Here is an 11,302-nt window from a genome sequence, read left to right on the forward strand (position 1 = left end):
TCCAAATAATTCAAATAAAGTAAGTCTAACATACTACAGAATTTTATAAAACGGCAATTAACAAATTTCCAATTTGTTTCGTATGGTATTTCCTGCTTTTCAACATAGTTTGTTCTGCATAAAATTTTACAAACATTAATGAACGCAATTTTATGGAAAAAGCTCCCCTTAACCATATTAATCAAAGAGCGAGAGAACAATATCCTTTATTAAATACACGCATTAAATTTTCGATACATCAGAGAGGTTTTTAGTCACATTCTGTTTGGAAAATGTAGGAGTATTCAAACTTAAAAATAGAATACAAATCAGATTGATTCTAATTTCTATGTACTGCTCTATATTGTAACAATCTTATACAATGTTATCTGTTCCATAACCGACTGATACTATTACTTTACTAGTGTCTTATTTTTAGAAAATAATTACCAACAAGGTTACCATATTTGTCAACACTATGTTATCAATACTACTACAAGACAAGTAAGTCTTATCAAACGGTTTTCGAAGAATTTTTTACCGTTCTCGACACGAGCACGCGAACATAATTTGACCTTATCAAACGAAATGCATAACTGCGCTCCAAAAACTTCGAAATATTAGATCGTCCCATAACTTCCCGCCATTCGTCCTCCTTAGACCGATGAGGATGAAATTTCTCACTTAAAAGGTATAACATTAAAGTCGAAAACGTTTAAGAACACTTAAAATAAGGAAAAAATGTGGTATACAATTATTTCGCTCCATTCTCTCAAAAATTCGCCACGAATTTATGCAATGACCTACTACAAATAGAATCGATTCGTTTCTTTTTTTGTTCAATGTTATTAAACAGTAATTGCATCTTCAGTTTCATTATTGAACTTTCGAAACTGACCTAATTATCTTTTACTGTGTACCTGTTTGTTCTTTTAAACGCTCTGCAAACTCAGCATTCCGTTTATTCTGAAACTTTATACACGACTATCGATAAAAGCATCCGTACAATTGAAATATAGAAATACATAAAATTCTTCCTGTTTACGAAGATAATTCTCGACATTCGAAGATTTTCAAAATCAGAATAAAAATTGGGTAATATAAAAACGGTAAATCTTCGTCGCTATTCCGAACCGAGCAGAACTTTATACAGTGCAAGCAATCAGCCCCTCGTTTAGCCTGAGCCCGTGTTTATTCAGGCGGTATCGCCAGTTTCAAAAGAATGACTCGAAACTTCACAGTTTCGTTCGATCCTTGATTTTACACGGACAGAACCAATCGAAAAAAAAACCACGCGTATCCGTTTCGATTAAATTCTTTCGAATTCACTTTTGATTCTCGTTCGTTCTCGCCATTTGTCCCGTATTGTTCGTTCATTCTTTCCTCCCCGAATTTCCGAAACCGGGCGAAATTATTTCGCGCGGCTCGGTGACAGACGAGCGCGAACTTGCGTCCAGCTTCCTGATGTTACGATCTCTTTACAACGTTCGCGGCTAATTTTAGACTTTGTCATCATTAATAGTTGACGTAAAAAAAGCGCCAAACGCCCGGAACAGCATAAGTTCGCGCTACGCCGTCCTCGACTTCCGCCATTTCTCCCTTCGAAATCAGATTACCGCCGACTAACTTTTGCCAAAACTTTTCTAATTATTAACTGGGAAATAAACTAGGTCAAATAAACACGTCATCAAACTAATACGGAATCGTCCTAGTTTTCTTACAAATTCTGTTACAAGCACACTGTGTAATAGATAAGAAGCATCGTCTAATACCAATTAAAATTTACTTTACCAATTAATGATAAGATACTGTTTCGCTCGAAGATTAAAATAATGTTTTTACGAGACAGGGAGGACGAAGTAATATTCAATTTACGAATCAGGACGAAACGCAAATCCAACGGCTTGTTACATAGAATGTAATTAAGTTTCAGTGAATGCCAAGAATCTTCCTGAAACATTTCTCAACGCAAGAATTCGAAGAGACGGGCGATAATACAAATTGGCGAACACGACAGGAACGTTTTATATCGATGGTAACTACGAACAGGTACTCGTGGGATATAGGACCATCATTACAGAATTCCTTCTCTCCATACCTTTAGAATTGCTTGTGCTTCGCTCCTTAGTACTCTGTTATTACGAGATGATCGCGTTTATGAACGATGTGAGATCGCACATCCAGCGAAATTGTGGATGTGATATTGATATTAAGAGAATATAGACAAAATAATGGACAGCACGATTCTATTACGAAAGATACCCAAATTACAAGAATTATACAAATTTACGATGGACAGTATCAAAACAAAACAATGGGCGATAATCTTTTATAGTTTAGTGTTCAGTTCGATTAGGAGAAGAGGATCGCTCTCGACGTTAACGCCTCCGTTTTCACAGCTGAGTGTGCAACCGTCAATAATGCTGTAGACCTAGCTAACATGAACAAGCACGCGTTGTATGCCATATGCTCAGACTCCCTCAGCGCCATTCAAGCGATTAATGAGAAAATCTTCGCGCGTTTCATCAGCAAATATTTAAGAAACGTTAATCGTGGCTTAAAGCAATTCAAACAAAACCGTCATTCCAGATAGTACAATAGACTTTACTTAGATTCCATCAAGCCGGTGAATAGCGAGGCAACAAAATGGCAGATCGTACCGCGAAGGTACAATGACAAAACCAGATGAATCTTTCAGAAAAGTCAGAAATGAATTCTAATTTATGAATTAATTTACTAAAGAGAAAATTATTAGGTGTACGAATGAATTATCCAAATTATCTTAAGCAGTTATAATAGTGTTGACATATAGCTAGGCAAAAGAACATAACCTTCAAAAGTATTCAATTCACCTAATACTTTACGAATGATTCTAAAATTTGTACTCGTTATTCTCTAGTCTTATGATCAACAGTGTAAGTCACAAATGAATTTAAATCTCTATGATATTAATTTCAAATGTTACAATTTTTTGTTTTAAACAAACTGGTGTTTGGTATATTAGATCAGGTTCGAGGCATGCAAGAAACGACAAAGATTTACGGAACAACCCGATACAAGGACGCATAGACAAGAGTTGTCTAAATTTATTTCAGGGTTGACTGTCACGCGTCGTCGATGCTTTTATTTTGCCAAACTCTTAAGCGAGTTCGCTTACCCAGTTAATGTGTTTTTGGTTCAGCGTCTCTCTGCGTTTCTTCGTCGTTCAACCTGTCACCTTTGTTTCTTTGTTTTCTCGTTCCGCGAGTGAACGTTAAGTCCCCGCTGCGCGGGCTGAATAAATTTTATTCGAAACGAAAATAAAGGACAACTAATTTACATACTGTAAAATGCAGACTTATTCGAAATAACTGAAACTGCCAGTAATGAAACCATTCCAACTGGAATGCAAAATTATTTTATCTTTGTGTGATACGAAATCTGCCACACACGGTATGAAAAATTTTACGAACATCGTCTTGTGTTTCATTACTATTATTATTGATATCCATGGAAATTAACTATTTAAAAGTTGGATGTAATATGAGCTATAGCGGTTAAAAAATAAATTTGAAAAAATACATGCTGCAGTAGTTAAATTTAATTTAATATTTCAGAGTTTAATATTATATGTAATTTAATCAGAATGATGATAATGATCGTAACAAAAAATTAATTAAAAACGTGCACGGTTCTAAATTAGAATAAAGTAAGATCAGCTACTGATCTATGTTCCGCGATTCTTTAAATTAAGATGATCTATATCACTTTTATTATTCTTCTATCAGAATAAAGTATCTCGAATGGTTTTATCTTGTAACAATTTATGTGCATCGAGTAATAACTCAAAGGTATAATTTAACGAAAAACTGTTCTTTTTTTCCCCCTGTCTCTGGTGTTCGGTTTGTCTCGAAATAAAACGATCGTCGATCGCAAAAGCGAAACGCGCGGGCGAGCTCTTTGGCAATGGTCCGAGCTTCTGTGCGAGAAATGAATTCCCGAGGATGAGAATCGGCTGGAACAATGACGAATTCTCGTCCATTCGCGCGTCGACCGAGAAAACGATATCGATAAATTTCCAATCGATTTATATCACAACCGAAGATCGTGTTTCATTCCCGGTAAAATAATTCACCTTGTTACATTGTCTGGTTCCCCGAGCTCGCAATTATTATGGAAATTCCATTCCGAACTATTTGTTCGCGTCGTTGATAAGAAAATCGTGTTGCGTAACGTACCATATCTAAATTGTTTCTGACTTTTCTTCTTACCTGCCGGGGGTCTAGCAATAAATTTACTACGCGGTAAAACTGTCCAAAGTGAACCCTATTAATCTTGCAATATTAACAACGGCTGTTTTAAAATAGATTTTACGTACTGGACCACGCGAACATTAATATTCCACGTTCTCAGCAAATTTTTTCCTATATTGAGAAAACTGCATTGTAATAAAATGGGGTTGGATTTGAAATTGAACTTTGAGGTTTGTGTTTATGAACTGCTCGAAATATTTGAACTAGTTTCCGTATTAAAGTCATTAATAATAATTGGTCCAGTCAAGTATTAATGGTAATTGTAATCGAAGCATCGATAGTTGGGAAAACTAAAGTGCACTGAACTTCAAACTATGCGCGTGGAAATTGGAAGCATTAGTGCATAAACAGTTCTGTGATAAACTTAATTTGCCTGGCCCTATTGTGGCTAGAGCGCAAGGCGCAAGGAACGATATCGCGTCGGATGTTATGCACTCAAACAAGCGCCACGTGTTCGCAATAAACTAGTATTTATAGGCAATAGTCGGATTGAGCCTTACTCTCTCCTGAATATACGCGAATTTTCGACAGTTGTTTCTGCGGATGTTTGTCGAACTGCCAGATCTTTATTGTGTTGATCCCTGTTTACTTGTGAATTGCTAAACATGCATTCGACACCGTGTGATTAGGATGGTTTATCGCAAACTTTCGATGACCTAAAATTAAACTACTCGGAATTTGGAACTCGGAACGTATATAGAATTATATTTACAATAATCAAATCCATCTGTAAAACGGCAATCTGTGAACAGCTGCGTACACGCGGTAAATTGGTCCTAGTGGTTCTCATCCAACTTGAGAAACTTTACTTACGGAACTACCAACAGCCTTAAATTTTATGTCAACTCACGTTGCATGAGATTCAACCTTCTTTCAATACACAATGTTGTGCACAAAAATCACCCATGTTAAAAAAAGAATTGAGAACGAAGCTAGGCAAAATATTAGATAGCCGCAATAGAAATTGTTAGAAGTGTACAAATGTTAATAGAGACTCTTTTGATACTAAAAATCTAATTTGACTATGCTTAAATATACTTTAACGTTACCAAAAAAGACCAAAAATTAATTTGCAAATCTAATATAAAAATTTGTATGGAAGTTTTACATTGCGAAGACGAGTTTTAATCTGCTAGAAAAGTTCGAAATAATAATACGGTATAATTGCTAGCTTCGTAGATAAAAATTTATTTGCACAGCCGGTTTTCTCTTAGATTCCATATTTGAAATTATAGAACTCACAAACATCACTCGTTAGCAATGTATATTGAGTTTGATTAATATAATGTATTTCTTAAACAGATTTGAAATCAGTAAAATGATTATTCGAACTAATTACACGTGGACTATATCGTGTTCCAATTTCAACAAAATCCCAGACATCGACCGCAAAAAGCAATCGATTTCTCGTGGAATGTCCCCGCAGAGAGAATTATTCTATTTCACAATATAATGAGTTTTCAGACATCGTACAATATTTCTAATTTCTTTAATCATTTCAAACTCTCGAACGTCGGGGATCCTAGACGATCACTTATCACAACTCTGCTACATAGTTTTCCACTAAATACGTCGCTCTCGGAATGATTAATAACAGGCTTTCTGGCGCGTTTAACCTCGCATATTCGAAATTCTGACATACTTGCGCAATTCGGCGGCCATATTTGTAGCATAAAAGAAATCTACAGAATGCGATGAATTTCATTCAAATCCGTGAAAGGAACTAAATTTTTTTTCTATTATATAACTAAACAAGCATGAATTCCAGCGCAAACTGAATACCAAATATATCGATGATAAAAATATATGGAAATCGAATGGAAAATATCGAAATTTCTATGCGATACACGAACAGAGTTCCGTTCTCTGATGAAAACGATCCGCTGACGACTTACATCCCCTGCAGCGAAACTTTGTTGTCTCCTAGTATACAGGGTGAAGCGTTTCTTTTTTCCCCCCCCTGTGAAATCTCAAAAATCTCTCACCCTTTCTGATAATACTAAAAATGTCCGACTCGAAGCGGCAAATATCGTAAAAGATCATTCTTTTCGCGGGTGTTTCTTCATTTTTTAAATGGAATTGGATGATTCGTCTAATCGTGGTATTTATCCCTTCGAACGGAACGATATTTTCATGGATCGTATTTATGTATCGAAGAAAGAAATTGAGATGTCTGGGATGATAACGTTGGACGTCTCACCCTGTACGTTATTTTCCCTTTTATCGATTATTCACATGGTCGAACGCTTTGGAATGTATCCTGTTCACGTTTACGTATCCAGCTTTGTCAATTCTCAAAGGCCGGAGTTTAATCGAATAGGTGAATCGAAATGAAGAGATGCGGGTGACAAATGATAAAATTACGTATTCTATCGCGCAATTGTTATAGGCCAACGACGACTACGGAATTCAACGTAAAATTCAAACTGAAAAAGGCGGCTGTTATAGCATGACTCTATCCTATGAAGTATTTTAGTACAACCATGAACAATAAAGATATTTAGCTCGTATGTTTTGGAATCATTTTTCTAAGTGCATATGCAAAAATAAATTGTATATTTCATTTAGTTTTATCATATGCATTCTAAAAATTTGATATTGTTTTATGGGAAGGTAAGCCAAAAAGTATACCAATTTCGCTGCGTAATTAATCGTACCTTACAAAAAAAGCTGCTCGAAGGACGAAATAAGAATGTGACCATCATTTCTTTTTATTTGTGACCAACTAATATTTTTCAATTTGAAATTATTCGTGTCTCTCAACAATAATACAGTATCGAACCTGCGTTTAAAATAATAAACTCGACGAACGACAAAACGAAATAGGAAGTAAAAAGCTCCACAAACAAAACTGTTTGTCAAACGGAAAAAGCATATCGCAGATACAACACGGAAAATATTTCGCGTCACGTTTTTCACTTACATACGAATGTACAAAATCTGATTACTCGATTCATGTGTGATAGTAGAATTGCATTTTTTTTTTTTAAACCAACGCAAAACATGATACTCCTTTACCACTGCTCACTTAAAAGACAATTTTCCATGTTTGCTTTTGTTAAGCAGTACCGTTGAAAAAACTCCTTAAGCCCTACGATGAATAAGTCACGCAAAAGTTTGTAATTAGCATTCGTTTCAAAGCTTCTGTATTGAACTCGTACGGGTTCCTTTTGTAGGCCTGTTATTTACGTTTTACGCTGAGCGTCGTTACCTCGCGAAAAAAATCTTTTCACGATGACCTCCATCAGCTTCCGACAACTTTTGACACCTCGCACGTTTCATAACACTCGTGTCTACGGACAAGATAAAAATAATGTTAAGCCCTAATGTAAACGTATAAATTAACTGGCCAATTTAACCGGCGACTAAACTTATTACAATTTACCCCTCATCTGCACGAAGAAAGATTCTTTTTATCCCATATGCTAAGATTAAACCCCTATCATTGAGTACCAAGAACACTTGTCGTGTCAAGAAGCAGTGTCTCATATCGAATTTCACGCACTATCTTTCGTGGCCATTAAACCTCGTGTGACAGAGCGACATTAGTGGTTTTGCCGAAAAGCTTTCTGCCAATAAATGTCAACCCACTGATAGCAAACTAAGACTTATAATAAGTCGCCCCAACTTCACGAAAAAAGATTTCAATTTGATAAAAAGAATCAATGAAACTCCAAATTACTGTGCGTTTAATATCTACGAGCTTTTTTGCAAATGAAACTTCGTATGGACGTATTAAAATACAGTTGCAAAACTTACCATGAAAAAGTTACTGGACCAGTTGAAGCAGAGGCACTGTGCTTCACTGAACACATACACTGAGTTTGATTGTCAATGCAACGTTCGTTCATTTGTCACTTACTCCATGACAGACGCGAAGTTTACAGATTCGGGAAACACGTTACCACGATGCTCATCGGCGGAGTGGTATCTATAAACTGAAGGACCGACGAAGCCACGCGACTACGGAACTACCCGCCAACCCGAGTTGCCCCGATTCACCCCGAACTCGAACGAGCTATCTCGAACGATGAACGAAGATAAACGATGCCTCGTGCAACCTGTAAAAGAAATCATAATTACACCAATGATGTACAGGTTGCGTGATCGCAAAGGTTTTCTCTAGAAAAGAGAACGACTCAAATATTAAAAAAACACCCCTAAAAATAATCGTTCAAGAATAATGAATTTTCTTATTATTATTCTTCTTTCTGTCCATGGAGCAACAGTTTAACAATTTTGATTGTAACCTCTTACAAAATTTTGTTTATTTGCAGTTTAAAGCATTCGAATGAAAAATCTTACCGAAAACAATCATGCATTCATATTGCAATGGCGCTTCTGATTTTAACCTCTTGCTAATAGAGAAAGCAGATTGTTTCAATCGTTTATTAGACAAAGTACATCCTCCGAATGTTTCAAGTCACAACGTAGAGCGGGAATTACGGAAATCGGGTAAATTTCGAGGGACATTTGAAATCAGAACAGATGGCGATAGGGAGCCCGCGGTTCTCAGTTCATAGTGAAAAATGGCCGGCGCCAACGATTGTTTCAGCATTGGAAGTACGGTGGCCTGTAAAACCTGTTACAAGGAGGAGATCGAAGGCGAAGTGTTAGCGTTCGATCCACAAACTAAAATGCTGATCCTAAGTATCCTTTTCTTATAAATTCCCTGAAAGTATCGCCCTTCTCAACGAATACTTTGATTCAGCGCTCATACATCGTTCGTTTAACATTGCTACAGTGTAAATAACTTTAGAGATAACTGCGACAGGTTTTGTAATTTTTAATTAGCGACAATTACGTTCCGTTTCGCGATTTTTCACGGGCAATGTATAATACCGCTTGTCAATTATTTGGTGATTTTCTAAACAGCCACACGAAGTCAGGTTAGTTTCGTCACTCAATCAACCATGCTGGATTTTCCATTCGTTTTATTTCTTTGCCGATCCATTCTCGAATGTATTTCCACGCTCTATGGAGATACTTTCACCTTCGTTTCCCGCAAAAATTGCTAAAAGAAATGTTTTCGGTGCAATAAGAAAAATTCCAATATCTCACTTATAACCTTAGAATTCATTTAAGCATAAGACACTGTGACAGGAATCTCTATGAAACGAAAGTGCATTTAACTTTCAAACCCAATGATAACAGTGATTCCTTAACTGACATCAAACAGAATGTCCTTCTTCGAGTGGTGCACCCACGTTAAACGACGTACATATAGTAAATTTATCCTTGGTGTCTGAGGTCCAAGTAAAGCGGGAAGTTAGTCCCACAACTAGTGAACCACCACAAAGCCTTAATTTGCAAAAATTGAACAGAAGAGTACGTAAGCAAATCGAAGAGAAAAAGAAACTGGTAATGGCTCTGCAGGCCGGAGTATCTCCAGAGGGACAAAAACTCTTCAGTACTATATCAAAGACAATTCCGGAAATTACGTGGAATGGAGCAAATATCGTTGTATTTGATAATGTTACAATTAGACCACCGTACAAAGTCGATAATGTTCATGGTAATATAGAATCTGGAGCATACAAACATGTAAAAAAAGTGGTAAATATTTCAAAGAAGCGATACATGATGCGAGAACCCGAAATATCGGGTCTGATCAGGAAGACGAAATTTTGTTCGAGATCGGGACGGGTACCCGAATTCGAGAGCTCGAATCGACCCGATTCGTCTCGATCATCGGGTTCTCGCACACCCCTAATGATAATGTGTATTTATATCACTAATCTGTATAATTGTACAGGTTGAAAAACATATTAAAGATACAGAGGCATCGGCACAAGCACAACAACAACAACAACGGGAACAACAGCAAAAGCAAAAAGGAGGTGCAATGCAATAAAAGTTTAAAAAGGCACTATACCATGAACGAAGCTACCATCCTGTCACAGAAGTTCCAGTGTTTGATGGAAAGTAGGAAACAATGATAACAGGATACTAAAAGGAAACCATTGCAAAACTACTACATAAGCCTATCATGAAAATCAGCATCATAGATAAAATTCAACGTGTTTCGATTAAAGAGCACTTTATGAAAACAAAGTGCAAATCAAATATTAGAATTTTAAATAAGTTTCAAATACATTGATCCCGTCGTATGAGCAGCATTTTGTAAAGCAATGGAACGCGTCATACTCGATTTTTAACACGAACCGTACTCTTCAATGAAGGGTCTTGTTTATTCTGTCTAACAAGCTGCCATACAACTTACGTTCTGCTGGAACTATTGTTCATACATGTGCTCTGATGCAGGTGTGTTTTAGTTTAGTTTTACATTGTTACAAGTACGTTTAGTAGTTGTTTACAGATCATTGATATACATGGTGGTAACATGATTCGATTATTATACAAAGTACCAATTTTTTAAAACAAATCGATCACCGCGGTATGATTTAAGTCCGTATGAAACGGTTCATCATTTTTAACTAGTATCATAATTTAAAAAGAAACGATCAACGAAAACTTTCATATGCAACTATTTCTACTTCGATGCTGATTGAAATCTTACGTTCATTCGCGAATTATGATACAAATTATTTCAAATCTCCTCATATGGTACTATCGATCTCGAAATTTGTAAACAAGAAAACGCAAACGTCAACACTATATCACGCCTGCGTCGGCACGAGACGTCTTCGGTAGCAATATGACATTGTAAAATAAAAGGACATCCCTCGCATAGAACGAGCTAAACAATTGTTATTTAAGGAAACATCGACTTGGTCTGTGCAAGGGCGTAAGCGCCACCTAACTTACAATTAGGGATAGCTTCATTTGCAATGATAACGGAATTCGTCTCGTGCTCTTTACTTTTTGAACGCGAAGAAAAGTCGGGCAGAAAGAAAAGAAAGATTATAAAATTAATTACATGAAAAGACACAAATAAATGTAATATAAATTCTATGGCTCTTGTTTTACGTTTATTATTCCTTTATTGATGCTTTTATCGAAATTTTACATTACGACACTACATTATGTTTTCTGGAATAAAAATATTTCCTATAAAAACGATGCGATCT

At 36.2% G+C, this 11,302-nt stretch overlaps 2 protein-coding genes across 7 annotated transcripts in view; one reads left to right on the forward strand and one right to left on the reverse strand.

Moving 5' to 3' along the window:
* LOC122396341 (QRFP-like peptide receptor) overlaps window positions 1-8,188 on the reverse strand; it is a 47,601-nt gene extending 39,413 nt beyond the window's left edge. For 5 of the 6 annotated variants that reach the window (XM_043394646.1, XM_043394647.1, XM_043394648.1 and 2 more), the window contains exon 1: window positions 8,031-8,188. The gene's annotated coding sequence lies outside the window, so the exon portion shown is untranslated. Of the gene's footprint in view, window positions 1-7,482; window positions 7,565-8,030 lie in introns of all 6 variants that reach the window. The other variant, XM_043394645.1, reaches the window with a different exon arrangement.
* A 611-nt stretch (window positions 8,189-8,799) lies between these two features.
* On the forward strand, window positions 8,800-11,243 carry LOC122396246 (protein LSM12 homolog). The gene is made up of 3 exons (XM_043394465.1): window positions 8,800-8,921; window positions 9,451-9,827; window positions 10,027-11,243. The coding sequence occupies exons 1-3, from the start codon at window positions 8,801-8,803 to the stop codon at window positions 10,123-10,125; spliced, it is 597 nt and encodes a 198-aa protein (XP_043250400.1). The 5' UTR covers window position 8,800; the 3' UTR covers window positions 10,126-11,243.
* Window positions 11,244-11,302: the final 59 nt, after the last annotated feature.

The sequence above is a fragment of the Colletes gigas genome, unplaced genomic scaffold, assembly GCF_013123115.1.
Source record: "Colletes gigas isolate AHSC1104 unplaced genomic scaffold, ASM1312311v1 Colletes_gigas_Sc00007, whole genome shotgun sequence".
Classification (NCBI taxonomy): Eukaryota; Metazoa; Arthropoda; class Insecta; order Hymenoptera; family Colletidae; genus Colletes; species Colletes gigas.